Source organism: Protopterus annectens, chromosome 10.part0 (assembly GCF_019279795.1).
Source record: "Protopterus annectens isolate FY-2018-M chromosome 10.part0, PAN1.0, whole genome shotgun sequence".
NCBI lineage: Eukaryota > Metazoa > Chordata > Ceratodontiformes > Protopteridae > Protopterus > Protopterus annectens.
Window position 1 is genome coordinate 1,588,307,069 of NC_056744.1, and position 18,190 is coordinate 1,588,325,258.

Genomic DNA, 18,190 nt, shown 5'->3' on the forward strand with positions numbered 1-18,190 from the left:
CTAAAAGCCCTTCTCCTAGATGAAACTGTCGAGTTCTTTAACTCTACATTTCTCAACACCCTGAAAACACTAGCCCCACTCCATCAAAAAAGAGTAAGAACTAGCCATGTCATCTGGCTCCCTAAATCCACTAAGCAGCTCATGGGGTGCCAGGGATAAAGCATGGAAACTATGGCAAAAAGATAAAAATGCCTCTGATCTCTTAGAGTTCAGACAACTCCACAATCAGGTAAAGTGTCTAGTCATTAAAGGCAAAAAAAGAACACTATCTAGGTCTTCAAAAGAACTTTAAACAACATTCTGGTACTCCATTTCATCCCTGCTAAACCCAGGCTCAGAGAACAACCCCTATTCAAATCCATACAAAAGACCCAGTGAAACAGCCACTCTTTTCAATTCATACTTCATTACCACTATATTTAATCTTACTGCCACCTTTCCACAAACTAACTGTACCTCTAACCCCATTCCACCAACTCATTCCATACAAAATAGCACTACACCCTCTCTACCAACCTTTTCTTTCACCCCCATACCTACTGCTAGTATAACAAAACTACTTCTCAAGCTGAAATCTGACTCTAACACTCCTGACAATCTACCCCTGGAATACCTACAAATGTCAGCTAAAGCCATCCCTACCAGTCAGTATACTTCTTAACAGATCCATCCAAGAGTCCTATGTACCTGCTATTTGAAAAAAAAACATATATTCTCCCCTTCACAAAGGTGACAACAGTAAAGAAATTTCCAACTTTTGTTGCCCAATTGCTATGCTCTCTCCATCTCAAAAATCCTAGAAATATGCATTTGTACACAACTTCTACACTATCTACTTCAAAAATCAACTCCTTTCCCCAATTCAGCACAGGTTCAGGTCAGGTCATAGTTCAACAACAGCTCTTATATCCTCCATGGATACTGTTAATCAAGCTTGAGATGCTGGCAGAATTGTATCCTCACTCTTCCATGACCTCTCTAAAGCCTTTGACACTATCTTCCACCCTTTACTTCTCTCAAAACTTTTTAAACTGGGCATCTCCCCTCCAACCCTTAATTGGTTCACTAACTACCTCACAAATAGACAACAATCTACCAAACAGCAGCACTCTTAATCTCCATTCCTCGACATATCCACAGACATTCCCCAAGGCTCCATATTAGGGCCCCTTCTTTTCAGCATTTTCATCAATGAATTTCACTCCACTCTTAGTCATGGATCTGTAATACAATATGCAGATGACTCAACTATCATCTGCTCTGCAAACTCTGCATCTGAACTTCAAAATATTGCCCAAAATGCCTTATATCTGTTGAAACTTAGATAACTATCAACCATCTTGCTTTAAACCCCAATAAAACTAAACTCCTGTTATTCACCCCTAGGAAAAACACCTTCTTAAACAAGTCTGATTTCTATATACATTCCCAAAACAAAACTATCATTGAGGTTGTGTCCCATACAAAACTACTACGCATTGTCTTAGATGAAAACCAAACTTTTGACCTGAGTGTGCACAATAGTATCAAAAAAAATATCAAAAATTAAATATCCTTTGTAGACATAAGCAATTTCTTAGCCATTCTAAAAAACAAACTCTTGCCTCAACCTTTCTCCTACCTTCTCTCCTATATGGTGCTCCCTTACTCACCAACATCCAATCCTCGATAAAAAACAACCTCAAGATCTGTTACAATAAAATTGCCAAGTTTGCAACTAATGCAAAATATTAGTGCCATCACTGCTCCTCCTTACACTTACTGAATTGGCTCGAACTCCCACACTACCTAACATACTTACAATTAAGCTACAGTACACAAAATTATCGACAAATCATCAGATTGCCCAGCCCTTACCTCTATACTTACCCACTATCACCCAAACAGACCTCTCAGATCTGAGAACCAACTTTGCCTACAAGTAGAAAAGCAAACGTTCCTGCTGGTTAATGCTTTACTCCTTCTCGATTGCCAAACTGTGGAATGCACTCCCATTAACAATAAGAACCGTCAACAAAACGTCTTCATTCAAAACATCTGTACGACAAACTGTGGAATGCACTGCCACTAACAATAAGAGCCATCAACAAACCATCTTCATTCAAAACGTCTGTACGACCAACTGTGGAATGCACTCCCATTAACAATAAGAACCGTCAACAAAACGTCTTCATTCAAAACGTCTGTACGACAAACTGTGGAATGCACTGCCATTAACAATAAGAACCATCAACAAACCATCTTCATTCAAAACGTCTGTATGATAAACTGTGGAATGCACTCCCATTAACAATAAGAACCGTCAACAAACCATCTCCATTCAAAACGTCTGTACGACCAACTGTGGAATGCACTCCCATTAACAATAAGAACCGTCAACAAAACGTCTCCATTCAAAACATCTGTACGATAACACTTCTCCACTCTGTAGCACTGTACATGCTGCAGTGTGGCACCTGCCATGACCTGATTCCTCTGACCCTCTACTACTATCCCCTTATTAACATCCCCCTTACAAGCTACACTTGACTACATACTAACATGGCTATCCTTTTGACTCCATGTATATGATATGCACTTCTTACTTGTACTTCTGACTTATATGATTGAAATTTACTCTCACGCCTTAACCTTGCAATAAATCCAGCAGTACATATAAGTAGTAAATACTCCTACCACATTACTAAAGTTAAACTGTCAATATGTTTCAAATTATAGCTAACTGTGGCATCTTACAGGTCCTTCAACACAATCTCTTATTTTACGTTTGTAACCAATGTAGTTGCTAGTAATGACCGGTACTATACTGTAACTTTGGTAGTTGTTAATAACTAGCCTCTACCCTTATTCTACTGTGACTGCATAACTTTTACTATACTGCAATTAATGTAGTTAGCTTTTGTTGTGTTTGTTAATTGTTAATGAAAAGTCTCTTATGTATGTAATAGTTAGCTATGACTGTCTTATCAAACTGCTACTCAATTGTTTCTATTGTATGTTAGATTTATGTGGAGCTTTTCTTCCTGTGCCTCCACTGAAAATGGGCTTGCTATGGGACAGTGAACCATCCCGGTACACAAATGCAAATAAATAAATAAATAAATAAATGTTTTATAAGTGATCTTCTAAATGATTCTCTGATTGCAATTTTCCTGAACTTTCATCTTATACATTGTTTATTTTGTACATATTCTCAAGACAAATCACACCCTCATAGCTGTCATTTTCATGATTTGGAACAGCTATATGCCATATCATAATAATATCATAATATCTTCAGATGAAAAGTTAATTTCCTTCATTTTCTACAGATCATCATTTCTTTTTCTACAACTTCTACCACATGATTTATCCCTTGACTTTTAGATAATCAAGAAAAAATACTTGGCAAGACACCAGATGCATCTCTGGGTAATGTTAACACTCCATAACAATGATCTGTTTTCTTTATGTTACTATTATTATTATTATTTTTTTTAATTAATGAACCCATGATTAGGGGAGAGAGTAATACCATCAAAATGGTGCTCATCATTATCAGAGAGCTGTACACAGTAAGAAGGTTGATTTGGGGGTGGGTTTATCTACACTTTGTGTCTGAAAGCAAAGGAGAGTTAGCTGACCACAGTTAAGGGTCATTCATGTGTCTTATCAGTGACAGACAGTGCAAATGTCTGAGAGCCTCTTGTTTTTTCCCGGTTAGAGGTCACCACAGCGGAACTCCGGTCCGCTAATGATTGGCAGTACATTTTCATGAACGCCGAGGTGCCAGCTCAACATTCAACCTTCAACGAAGGCCCGCCCATTTACACATGTCTTTCGAATGCCCACCCAACTGCGGGGAGGACTTCAGACTCCACACAGAAGGCACTCCTTGCACTCCAGCCAAGAATCGAATGGGAGAACCTCTTGCTGTGAGGCAACAAAGCTACCGCTGCACCACCGCGGATGTTGCAAATGTCTGAGAGCAACACGTTGAATTTCATTACTCCAGCTCTTATTTCTGTCATTTTGATCACAAACATCAGAGTATGTACATTCAGAAAGAGTTTTTCTCCTTAGGTGTTTAAGATGACTGCATCGTTTGTGTTCACTGATGGATGGATATTTAATTAAGCTGTGTTTTCCCTTTACTGATTGCCCATTACATATTGCAACAGTGTATGAAGGATCACCTTTTCATTTATAAGTGTTGCTGTGAGAGTTCAATGTTTCAGAGAATAATGAGTATTTTTTTTATTATTATTTTATACTTATTCTGATTGCACATTCTGAGACGTTGTGACCTTGATGGGTTATATCTATCAAAGCTAGGCAAACAGCAGTTTAGATCTGACTTAAAAGATGTGGGGGATTTGACCTAGTGTTGTGCTTGGTAGATTGGATAATCAACTTTGCTTGTGACACGAGTCCTTAAAACTGAACAAATGAGGAACAGTTGGAAGGATAAGTGACTATTTGCTCATGGCAAGGAGTCGGGACTAATTATAACTTGGTGGACATGCACATTTTTGGGTGGTCCTCATTGTAGATTACAAGGTGACACATTATTTGATTGATTGAGTACTAGATATCAGTTTGGCAATTTGTTTAGCATCCTTACAAGGTTATCTTTATTAACTGTACAAGTTCTGTTTGGCTTAATTAATATGGACACAATATGATGTCAATTTGGTTAAAAATAGGTTAACTAGCATATTAAATGCTGTAAATATTAACCACACATTTCAGTAGTCCCTGATTTCCTATCCCAATTTTACCTAGTCTTTCTTAAAATTTACTGTTTAATAAACAAGCAATATGATGAAAAATGTGCCAAAGGTTAGAGTCAGAGACTTGCTTATCTTGTGAAAATGTAAGCTATTATCAATCTACATTTTCTATTTTCTTTTTATGTGTGCATTGCACTAATAATTTAGAAAGTGCCTCTTATTCTGGGCATTTGTCCCTAATTATATTCAGGGATACTGATATACTGTTAATTCCAGGAAAAATAACAGTTAATCCCAAATTTGAACAGTCTGAGTACTGACAAGCATGGGATGTGCATGAATTTGGCATTTCAGGTGATAGTAATCATTAAAACACAAACCTGTGTTTCCTCTTATATTTATTACTTATAATACTGCCAGTTTGAATTACTGAATCTTTTGTACCTAGAATTTATTTTAGCTTTGCATGTACACACACGCACACACACGTGTGTATGTATATGTATCTATCTATACGTGTGTGTGTGTGTGTGTGTGTGTGTGTGTGTGTGTGTGTGTGTGTGTGTGTGTGTGTGTGTGTGTGTGCATACATCTATATATATATATATATATATATATATATATATATATATATATATATATATATATATATATATATATATCTATAGACAGGTCCACTTCATTTGCCCTAACTTCCAATTGACTGACACCCATTTGCCCGAAATTTCATTTGACCGACACTTCATTTGACCGGCACTTCATTTGACTGACAAGTATTATTGGCAAGTAAATGGAATATGCCCCCTTCCCCACTGTAGTGCGACCCTGGAGTTAGAATATATAGTTAGGGGGGGTGTGGGGGGGCAAAGCCCCCCACTTAATTTCATATTATATTGTTTGGTTTTGCGTTAATATTGCTTAGTAAAACAAAAGTAAGTGGGGGGCTTCACCCCCCATTGTGGGGGGCACAGCCCCCCACACCCCCTAACTATATATTCTAACTCCAGAGTTGCACTACAGTGGGGAAGGGGGCATATTCCATTCTCTTGCCAATAATACTTATCAGTCAAATGAAGTGTCGATCAAATGAAATTTTGGTCATTTGGTCTCGGGAAAATGGATGTCAGTCAATTGGAAGTTAGGCAGGGGCGGCCCGTGCTATCGGACTGCCGGACTGCAGCCCCCTCAAAATAAAAAAAGAAAGAAAAGCATTTTTTAAATTTCGCGCATGCGCAGTAGTCCCGACTACAGTCGGTCTATGCGCATGCTCCAGGCAGTCCGGCAGTCCCCATAGGGGGACACAAGGAGATGTCTGTGCACTTTTAAAGTGCACAGACATGCTGGGATTATGTGTTGGGTCTGGACTGCAACAGCAGCAGTCAGGATCATCGGGAAGGAGCAGTCAGGACAGTCTCATCGGGAAGGAGCTTTGCGTGGGATCTCGCGGGTCTTTGAAGTATTTGCGCGGGCTGGATATACTATGGAGAACAGACAGGTAAGTGTATGGTGCTTTTTTATGTTTATATTGAGTGTGTATGGTGCTAGGTTTACGTGTGTGTGTGTGTGTGTGTAAATGCCCCAGGTGCTCATGGTGGTGTGGTAGGGAATACCTCAGGCTTGAACCCTGTACCCTGTATGCACATGTTAAAGACTTGAGTTCCCTACCCACCACCATTTGTAAAAAAATTGCAGATTTTTGCCTCATATTTGATCTGATCTGTTCCTCATAATATCTGTGGTTTGTAAATGTTGCAATGTTTGATATTTGATGGTGTAGTAGTAGCATTGTTGCCTCACAGCTGCAGGTTTTCAGGTTTGATTCTTGGCTGGAGTTCCTTCTTTGTGGGGTCTGTATCTTCTCCCTGTGTTTGTGTGGGTTTGCTTTTGTGTCCTCCCATGTTACAAAGACATGTCTGCATTATTTCTTCCTGGGCCTCTGCTGAAAATTGTTTTTTTGTTCCAAGTCAGACTGTCCTGATTAACAAATGTTAAATAAAATTGACAGGCATTTGAATTTCAGACTTCAGGTTTCTGAATGTTTAATTCCTTGCATATTTGATGGTGCAGTGGTACTATTGTTGCCTCACAGCTATGGGTGTTCTGGTTTGATTCTTGGTTGGGGTGGCTTCTGTGTGGAGTCTGCATCTCCTCCCTGTCTTTGTGTGGATTTGCTCTGGTGCCCTGCCATCTTACAAAGACGTGTCTGCAGTATTAATCCCTGCGTCTCTGCTGAAAATTGTTTTTGTTCTGTCTGCAGTAAAATTGACAGGCATTTGAATTTCAGACTTCAGGTTTCTGAATGTTTAATTCCTTGCATATTTCATGGTGCAGTGGTACTATTGTTGCCTCACAGCTATAGGTTTTCTGGTTTGATTCTTGGTTGGGGTGGCTTCTGTGTGGAGTCTGCATCTCCTCCCTGTGTTTGTGTGGATTTGCTCTGGTGCCTTGCCATTTTACAAAGACGTGTCTGCAGTATTAATCCCTGCATCTCTGCTGAAAATTGTTTTTGTTCTGTCCGCAGTAAAATTGACAGGCATTTGAATTTCAGACTTCAGGTTTCTGAATGCTTAATTCCTTGCATATTTGATGGTGCCGTGGTACTATTGTTGCCTCACAGCTATAGGTTTTCTGGTTTGATTCTTGGTTGGGGTGGCTTCTGTGTGGAGTCTGCAGCTTCTCCCTGTGTTTGTGTGGATTTGCTCTGGTGCCTTGCCATTTTACAAAGACGTGTCTGCAGTATTAATCCCTGCATCTTTGCTGAAAATTGTTTTTGTTCTGTCCGCAGTAAAATTGACAGGCATTTGAATTTCAGACTTCAGGTTTCTGAATGTTTAAATCCTTGCATATTTGATGGTGCAGTGGTAGTATTGTTGCCTCACAGCTGTAGGTTTTCTGGTTTAATTCTTGGTTGGGGTGGCTTCTGTGTGGAGTCTGCATCTCCTCCCTGTGTTTGTGTGGATTTGCTCTGGTCCCCTGCCATTTTACAAAGACGTGTCTGCAGTATTAATCCCTGCGTCTCTGCTGAAAATTGTTTTTGTTCTGTCCGCAGTAAAATTGACCGGCATTTGAATTTCAAACTTCATGTTCTTCAGAATACATAGTAGCACAACCTTTTTTTCTAGCAATTTTCTAAGTTTATAAGATGAATATTTTAAATTTGTCCCTATTTTTGGGACTGTATTCCCCCATTATTGGCTTTGTCCAGGTTTTTGTGCTAAGGTTGACAGCTATGGCAAGAACTGAATTCACTGAATATGTTTGAGGGCTGTATTCCCTCATTACTGGGTTTGTCCAGGTGTTTTGTACTAAGAGGTTGACAGCTATGGTGAGAACCGAATTCACTAAATGATAGCCATTTAAGTTTCAGTCTTCCTCTCTTTTACAAAGCAGCTGATGTGGCGTAGTGGTATGTTACTCTGACTGTTTTTTGCTCAGGGACCTTGGCAGTAAAATGTATGGTGGCAACACAACATTTTATTCTAGCAACTTTACAAGATTATACAAGCAATGTTTAATGTGTCCCTGCTTTTGGGCTTTTGACCCCCATACATTTTGGCTTTTTCCAGTTTTCTTGAGCTGCGAAGTTGAGATGCAGTTGAGTATAGAGTAGATTTTACAAGGAGCTGAGAGCTGCAGGGGAATAGAAGTTTAGTGCTACTGCTTTGCCTAGTTAATACTATAGCACAACAGGTTGTGTACTTGCTTTTGATGCAGAAGGCTGTGGGTTCTACTCCCACAAGGGGTGGATGCTGCCGTACTGAGAATGTTCCCCTTGGTGAAGATACTAACTATGAGTCTGTTATCAGTTTGCCATCCATTTCGTCTTGCAATATTATTACTAGCTTATCATTTTTTTAATGTAATATAGGCAATTTATTCCTGAGGGGCAACAGACACTTTATTTTTCGATGAAACCATGAAATATAAAGGTGATTGCTAGCAGCAACCGCTTCATTAGTTACAGATTTCTTTAATGTGGAATTATTTAGATGACTTACTTCAGAGATTGTGCATATTTACTGATAATGGACTGTAGAATTGTGCATATTTACTGATAAAGGTGGACTGTAGAATTGTGCATATTTACTGATAATGGTGGACTGTGGAATTGTGCATATTTACTAATAATGGTGGACTGTAGAATTGTGTATATTTACTAATAATGGTGGACTGTAGAATTGTGTATATTTACTAATAATGGTGGACTGTGGAAGTCTGAGTAGTCTTTTTTATGATAAATGTTCTCAACTGGGCAGTTTTGCCATTATGGGTGCATATGGTTTGTTTCATTGCTTACTGGAAAAATGTTCAAAACAAATTTAAAACACCCTCTAACTAGTGTACTGTATTGTACAAGGAATATAATTTTAGTACAATGAGGAAGTTGTATCAAAGAGCACATGTATGTTTCATATGCAAGGGGCCTATGATTTGAAAACAGCCCAAAATTAATCTTTATCTGCCACTGGCAAAATGTATTTTCTTTGAATGTGGGTTTCAATGCTGTTTCAATGAATGTGAGTTTCAAGGGCAGAGAAGTTTTAATGCTAAGTTTTCATTGTGAGACTGCATTGCTTTGTTTAACAGATGACTTAGTGTTTGTGCTGTAAAATACAAAATAAAACTTTCAAATGAAGTCCAACTCATCATAGAAGTAAAGCAGTATGCACATTAGTGTTTATGGTAAATGGAGTGAAATAGCCAAGTAATGGTTCATTGGAATGGCTGCAGAGGCTCCATTCAACCATTATTTTGTCAGGGGGGAAGGGCAGCAAACTCAGACAGGCCCAGCTGAACTATACCTCCCAACTGTCCAGATTTTCAAAGAATGAATAGATTTTTGCTTCTTATTTTTGGTTTGTTCTTCATAAAATTTGTAGTTTTCTGGCAAATCATTTAGGAATTAAGTCACTAAATAATAAGTTTCAGACTTCATAACCTTCAGAAAAATGCATGTTAAAGTAAGAGCTGTTCTATCAACTGTCTCAATTTATACAAGAGCAATTTTAGTACTGTTTATATGTGCCCCAATATATTTGGCCTTGTTCAGATTTAATGCATTAACAGGTTGAGAGGTACATGCAAATAAATTGCTTTATAGAATTAGGCATAGCCAACCTCTCAACTGTCCCCAATTTTGGCTCAAAATGTTGCTCTTCCCCTAATAATCCCTCCATAAAATAGCAATTTTGGAAGAAAACATGGAGGGTTTACAATTAAGAAATAACTGTAATAATCAAAGTTATAGATTACTTGAAATGCATGTAGATTCTTTTATTTTGTCAGCTGCTCAAGGTAGCAGTACTAATATTAAAGTGTCCCTTCTTTGACAGGTAGCAGCTGTATTGTGTGTCTATTTTATATTTTTGCATCACATTTTTGGTCCATTTTTCATAAAGTTGTGTTTTTTGGCAAGTTAGTGACAAATCACTAAAGAATGAAGTTAGAAAATGACAGACATTTGAGTTTCAGATTTTATACCCTTCAGAAAATTCATACTAATGCAAGACCTATTCTATTATCTTTCTAAGTTTATTAGAGCAATATTTAAAATTGTCCTTATTTTTGGGCCTTTGTCCCACTTCTGTGTATGGCTTTGTCCAGATTTCTTGCTCGAGGTTGAGAGGTATGACAAATGTGTCAGGGCCATCACAGTCAGCCAGAGAGATTTCAAATTGTGACATGCTTGTTGCACCCCACTCCCCCATGTAGTGACTCTGGATGTGTCCAAGCAAGGCAAGGAGTAGTTGTATCTACCTTGGATGGGGAGGACACACTGCATAAGTACTACAGTGGCTTTTCATCTGTCCTTGATTTTGCAGAATGGTCTGGTTTCTGTCATATTTTTGTACTGTTGATTTATGCTTATTACTCAGATTTATGCTTATTTCTCAAAGTGCCTGTTGCTCTGTGTTTAAGTAGCAATGCTTTAATGACCATAAGGTAAGCTTGTCTGAGATTGTAAGATGCAAGTAAGCTTTAATAAGCATACTGTTAAAGAATTGCCAACATTGAAAGCCTTTCTGCTGTTGCCATGCAGAGAATACTTGACTAGATAATGTATAAGCCTTGGGTATTAAAGGACAGGATTCCATTATTTTAAAAAGCTCATTACACTTGTTGGAGACTTCCAGTCATCTCTACAGACTTTACCCGTAAACTAAACAGAATGCCAATCATGTGTGGTCCATAACCTGTACAGTAATCCTTTAAGCAATGTATCTTGAGCTTGTTTCTTGTTTGCTTTTCATTTTTTACTTTTATCATGTTTTCTCCATGAAACAAGTTGTCAGGCAGCAGGTCTTTTTTGGATACGAAACATTTTTACAAGTGGGGGCATCACATAGATTTCTACTTTCAGCATGTTACTTGGTACTTTAATAAAGCTGAATATATTATAATTAGAACTGCAGTGCAAGGAGAAGTGGTTTGAGTTGAGTGCTTCTGGTTTTTCTTATACTTGATTTTGACTGGCATTCCAGTAATTTATTTAAAAAGTAATTTAGTTTTTCATGCCTCACAACCTTTTGTTTCCATCTAGATATTAAGTAAGCTGTCATGCAGCCAATGCATTGAAATATTTTTATTCTTCTACACTTATTTTTGTCTTGATTGGACTTTCATAATGATGGTTTGCCACCCAGGGCAGCGTATTTAATTAAAGTTAGTTTTTTGTGGTTTTGTGCATAGCTCCTCCCCTTTCTGGTTGACCACACACCCTCCCCTTGACCCCACCCATTCAGCTGTCTCCTGTGATTTGAAGTCACCAGCCGCCACTGATTAGGGCAAATGAAGTAGACCCATATAGACACACACACACACACACACTAAGGAGTAATGGCCAAAACTGCACTTTAAAATCAGGGGTATGCTTTCCAGATTTCATTTCATATAAAGGGAATGTCATTTTTCGAGAAGTGCAAATCAGTGTCCTTGATTGACTGCACCCAATTCACGATGCAACAGCTTGGGAACTGTAGGGTTAACAAACATTTAATAATGACAACTTCTTTGTTTAACCGGTTCCACAACAGCAGGTTTCTATGTGTGCATCTGAACTCGTCATATCGTAATCCCTTCAGAAGTAACCGGCGTTGGAAGTGCAGGTCATAAGAACAGAAGCTCTGATCAAAAATAAAATAAGTAATGAAAACCAAACTCCAATGAAAATGCACATGTAAGATTAGGGCTATGAGTTCCTAAGGCGTTTCATCCTGTGTTCATTTTCCTCACTTTCCCGTTTGCCAGCTCTGGGGCTGAGCCAATCGCTTAGTGCTCCTGAGTCGCCCCTGAAAACAGTCATTGGTGTCCAGTGGGCAATAATCATAAGGCCAACAGGTACTTTTCCGTTATACCCCTACCACGACTTCCCGCCGCTTCTGCTGTTGTCTTTTATTATTATGTAGTGTTTTATGCAGGACTAAGAAATGGTTATTGTTAAAGTAATGAGATACACTACAGAAATGTGATAGTCTTTTGGTCACTGTGTTACGTCTTCTAAGCGGGCACATGCCTTTTTCGTTTCTTGAGATTTCCTGTTGGCACGTCATTTAAATATTTGTAAGGTTTATTTCACGGTAACATTTTGCCTCTCGTATACACCTGATTGTAGTCTGTCTCTCTTAACCCCCCCACCCCCACCTAAAAAAAGAGACGTTTCCAGAAAGAGTAAATTACACTTAATGCCTATAATTCAGGAATTACAGACTGTCATAAAATTTATATTAATTTGCTTTCCCTTATTCTGTCATTGTCTTTCGAATTAACTGAAAAAAAAAAAAAACCTTTAAAGTTTTAAGAGGGTCCCTGGTTGTCCCAGATTCGTTGAGAGATATGGTCACAGTAGCTCTGGTGGAATTCCCATATTTGAAAAACAGGCTAAGAATCGGACCATCATACATCGTAGGAAATAGGAGACAAAAAAATGTTACCCTAAAAATAAACCTTACAAATATTTCAGTGATGACGTGCCAACAGGAAAACGCATCTGTCCCACTTTACGAGGGACAGTCTCTCTTTACGCAGTTGTGTCCTGCAAAAAAAAAAAAAAAATAGTAAATGTTCTGATATTTTAGGACAAAAATATTTCCTAAGTTTTCTTTAATAGTTGCATAAAACAATACTTTTCCAGATAATAATAATAATAATGATAATAATAATAATAATATACTTATTGAGATAGAAGCGTCTGATTTAATGATGTGAAGGGCACAACTTCAGAAGCCACTAGCATTTATAATTTTCTGATTTGAGACGTCCACATCAAATACATGTAAGAAAAAAAAGTTTTGAACACCGTCCTCGTGGAAGAGAAGTATACTACCTATGTATTTGTATATGCCTGCCCATTTTTATCTTTGGGTGTGACTTGGAAAAGAAAGCAGTAAGCAAATTATGAAAGTGAAAATGCTTATGTAGTTTTAAAGGGAACATGGCATTTACCAAGGAACCCCAGATCGTCCTTCTTCAGACACGCGTGTGCCCTGAAAACGCCGGGTCCCTGTCCATCAGCGCTACACATGATACTGGATGCCAGGAGGACTTGCAATGCCCAGTCTGTGCTGAATTATTTGAAGACCCAGTTGTAGTGGAATGCGGGCACAGCTTTTGCAGAGCTTGTATTGAGAGCTTTTGGAACAAAGAAAAAGAGCAGCACTGCCCCAAATGTCAGGAAGGCACAACGAAGTTGTACTTTATTAGTCGATCCCTTGCTGCCCTGGCATTAAAAGCCAAAAATTCCAGCTTGGAATACCCTTCAAAAAAGGACAAAATACAAGTGACCTTGGGAAAAGTAGAAAAGCTACAGCTGCAGGAGATTAGTAGCGCGCAGTGGCTTGAAGATGACCGGTGCAAAAGTACGGCTTTCAGTCTGGACAACGGGCTTAGCGAACCCCAGTTAAGTGAACCCAACTCTCCAAACGGCAGGCCTCATTTGCTGTCAGACGGGAACAGCAAGGCTTTTACCCGCCTGAAAAAATTGAAAGACAAGGCACTGACTCCAATTCTAAAAAATAATGTTAGGGCTGCAAGCTATGACGGGGATGCTGCAGCCCACCTGGGCAAAGTGGAGAGTCCGAGGTTGCACAGTCCTAAACGGAGATACATTTGGGAAAATGAAGCCAGCGTGACCCCGGAGGTGGCAGTCCTACAGGAAGCAGTTCATAAGGTAACAGCAGGCACCATTTAGAAATGTTACTAGGTAATTAGAGAATGAGAGAGGCGAAATACTATCATGTTACTTAGAGTAGCACATTTATTGCCTCTGGTGTTCGGGCAGAATAAATAACACCGCTATGAGAGTCATAGCAACTGAGAAATTCAGGAGATTCAACAATCAAAACATACATGTTTCATGCAAAACTATTTATAGTGCATTGTACTACAGTGTCTGGCACTGCGGTGGTGGTGCTGCGGTAGCGTTGTTGCCTCCCCGTAAGACGTTGTCCTGTTTGATTCTCAGCTTGAGCGTTTCCTGTGTGGATACATGCGTGAATGGGCTTACCTTCGTTGAAGGTTGTGAGTTAGGGCCGGCAACTTGGCACGTAAAATTTACTGTCAATCATGAGCGGACCGGAGTTCTGCTGTGGCGACCCATAAGCGGGAAAAGCCGACGGACGCAACATACTATAGGGTCTTGACAACGGGTATTTATCATCATAATATATTATTACATTTTCAACAATGAAGGGATAAGTTTGCGCCCTTCCCCGCACACACACACACACACACACACACACACACACACACACACACGCACACACAAAAGGGATGCGTCCTAGTAACTACAGTCCATAAATCAAAAGTAGTAAGTCCATAGCTCTCAAGTGTACCTCATTTTGAGTTTTAAAAAGTCCATATACCTCACATTTTATCATTGAAAGGGCCTGCTATTCATTCAGTGTTTTATTTATTTATTTTTGTAACAAATATCCACGGTAAATACTATCAAATCACATAATTCACCAAAATATTTGTTTATAACTATAAACCAACACATTTTAACCATCTTGTGAGCTCCATAGTTGAAGCTGTTAGTATGGGGATTGCAAGTTTTCTACATTTCCCCCATTTATTCCACATTAGGAGAGATAGTGATGTTCAACATTAGATCATTACTGCAGTAGCCTAAGCTACATGGAACATCCTTTCAAAGGATTGGAACAGGCACAATCTAACCATATTTAAGTATTGTCAGTACCTAGGGAGCCAAAACTTCAGAACGTTCTTGTCAGTGAGAAGAATACTCCTCTGTGGCCTTTGTATCATCTACAATCGGCCAGTGCTTTTACAAGGCTCGGCAGATATGTTCCCCACTGAATTCCACCTTCCCTAGCTTAATATTTCTGAAGGAAATGGTTTATTTTTAGTCAAAACGTTATTTCTAAGTAGTATAATAGATTTTTTTAAGTTTTATTACTATTTTTTTTTACCTCAGAATCTTATGTTTTCTCTGAAGGTTTCTTGAAGGTATTCCCTTGTAAATAGTTACATTTTGAGAAGAAAATCTCAGCTATTTCAAATGTTATTGTCATGAGCATGGACTTTTGGTTTTGAGGGTGAGCTATTAAAATTTTACCTCAATACTTTCAGTTCTTGTCATTTTTTACCAACTTAATCTAAGCTCTACAAACTGATTGTTAGGCATCTTTTTTGTCTGACAGTCTGCTATGGATCTGTGTGGGAATTTCCTGGTTTGTTTTTTATGTGGATAGGGGTACTGCTTTTGTATAACAGTGCTGGTGAGAGGCCAGAACTAGTGTGCTTGGTGCTTGACACTAACAAATGAAAAGTGAATAGAGGAACTGGTGTTACCTTCTTATATAAAAAAAAGAAAGTGATTTTTTTTTTCTTAGAAGGTAACATCAAGTCCTCTAGGCTCCTTTTCTAGCTAGGACATATACCTGGGTCCTGGTAAATCTAGTGATACTTCCCTCAATTCACAAGATGAAAAAAGTTACCCAGGAGGCGTTGGCTTTCAATCCAGTTTCCTCTCTGCCTCAGCCACAAGCAGATGACCCACAGTGGCCATCAGTTGCTCCTTGGACCACTCATCTTTTTTTCCTGTAAGTCCCACTGATGTTGCCCTTGAGAAAGCCACTAATAACCACTGGGAAGCAGGCTTGTCTTCTACAGCTGTTTAGTTGGTATTCCTGGGCAAGGAATAACCACCCTTGATGGCACTGGGGAAGAGACTAGGAGATACTCCTCTGCTAGGCCACTCTGAGCAGCAGCTTTCTTGGAGAATGGACCATCATTTTAGTTGCTCTTTTCCTGAGTTGTCCCCCAAGAAAAAACAGATTAGAACACTTTACATTTTCCCCTCCTAAAACCCATGGAGAACATCAGTTAGACTTTGCAAAGGTATTCAGAGCCTTTCACTCTTTTAATACTGACTTCTTTCTTACTTTTAAAAGATATTCCTCTCTCTCAGATTTTGATTCTCAGTTGAAGGGATAGGATTAAGACTGAAAATGAATTTCTCAAGCCTCTACTTTAGGGAACCCGATTCTGAAAAAAAAAGTTAATCCTCACATTCTTCTCTTGACAACTTGCTTTTTCCTAATACTATTGTAGAATTAAGTAGTTTTTTCTGATTGAACAAAAAGAAATTTCAGAATCTCAGCAAAAATAGTACGATTGGTTACAGGTCGATTTTCCTCAATCTGTACCTGTTCCTCCTCTGTTGTCAGTCCTAGAGGTACCTTCATAGCAGCTTGTAATTTTCCTGACAGTCAGTCACCTCCTCCAAAAAAGTATGATAGATTGTGTGAGGTACTCCAAGCACACACATTTTTTTTACTAACCCAGGTCAAATCCTGCAGTAATTTCTGTTGGTCAGCTTCTGTTAAACTCGTTATAGAGATTAATAGGTTAGTACTAGGCTAACTGCCTTTATGATCCATTTTAAGCCTAACCAATTAGTCCTTGTGAGATTCAAACCCTTCACCTTATATTTAGAAGGCAAACACCTTAACCATTAGGCCACCCTCTTAAACCCTCATGCAGTTCCATCTTAAACTGGGAAAAGACTTTGATAGGTTTGGGAAGAAAGTTTATTTTCCTCCTCCTCCTCCTTGGCCTTCAGACTAGCAAATTGTCACATTCATATGTCTAAATTTCACCTGGCTTCCTTTGATAATGTGAAGAAATGAATTGCTGAGATACCTTTGTCAGAAACTAATGCATCCCTAAATTCTGTTCTATCTTCTGTGCCTCAGATAACCAAGCATTTTTTAAAACGTGCTTATGAGATGGCTGATGATGTTAAAAGCACGGTTGCCACTCAATGTGTGATGAGAAAATTTTCTTGGATACATTCTCAGTATTTACCAAAGGATGTAAAAACAAAAATTCTGAATGCTCATCTGGCTAGAGAAGTGTTATTTGGACTGTCCTGTACTGAGGTCCTTAAAAGGTTTGATGAAAAGGGAAAGTTACTTCAGTGGGTTATCCAGAGTTTTTTTAACCCCCTCCTCATCAAAAATATAATAGAAACTTTTCTTCCATTTCAGGCTGTTCATTCTTGAATGGAACAAATTTTCCCAACAAGGCTGTGGTAAGCAAATATTCAAAAAGCAGTGACAGGGAGGTTCAAAGAAAAAAGAAAGATCTTCCAAAAATTAAAGACAAGCTAAGAAAATTGATTGACAACTTGGTCCCTCAAGTGTTTCCTCCTCCCCATCCTTGCGTTCTCTTTGGTGCCACATAAAGTCAGACTCTTGCATCCTGAGAATCAATCAAAAAGTGTTACAGCTGGCTGTGGGATTCCCTTCCTACCTTCCAAGGGATTCCTCCACACCCCCAAAATCAGACCTCACTATTCATTCCTATTCTACATTAGATGCAGTCTTAGGGAGTGTTAGAACCTGCTCCCTCCAGACCTAAGAGGAAAATGACTTTATGCATTTATATGCTGGACCCAAATAAAGCAGGAACTTGGAGACCTGCCCTATATCTTTATTTTCTAAACCTTCATATCAAAATCGCAAAATTTGAAATATTGTCTCTTCCATCCCTGTTGCCTCTCATTCCATCTGTCAGTTTTTTAATAACCTTGGGTTTCAAATATGCTTATTATCACATCCCAATCTTCAAATATTTCTGATACATTTTTTAGAGTCTGGTTCACATTTTAGTTTTCTGTTTTGTCTTTTGGATTATTTACAGTAACAATAGTGTTTATAAAGTATATGCTCATTTTCCCATATTTAGACAATTGACTGATATTTGCAGATCCCTTCATAGCCTGTCAAAAGTCACTGACTTGAGTAATAAACCTCTTTCCCAGACTGGGATATCAGGTAAACAAAAATAATTCTTTTACTATTCCTCTCCACAAGTCTCCACAAAATAATGATTCTGGGATTTCTACTGAATACATCCCTAATAATGTCTTTTCTTCCTCGGGAGAAAATGGAAAGTCACAAGAAACAGTTTCTGATCTTTTGCAAATAAACACAGCCATCTGCCAGGGAATA

At 38.7% G+C, this 18,190-nt stretch overlaps 1 protein-coding gene across 2 annotated transcripts in view; it reads left to right on the forward strand.

The window, feature by feature from the left end:
- Positions 1 to 12,916: 12,916 nt before the first annotated feature.
- LOC122813757 (nuclear factor 7, ovary-like) overlaps positions 12,917 to 18,190 on the forward strand; it is a 72,901-nt gene continuing 67,627 nt past the window's right edge. For both annotated transcript variants that reach the window (XM_044086239.1, XM_044086240.1), the window contains exon 1: positions 12,917 to 13,878. In XM_044086239.1, coding sequence (XP_043942174.1) covers positions 13,144 to 13,878 — 735 coding nt within the window. In that variant the 5' untranslated portion in view covers positions 12,917 to 13,143. The remainder of the gene's footprint in view (positions 13,879 to 18,190) is intronic.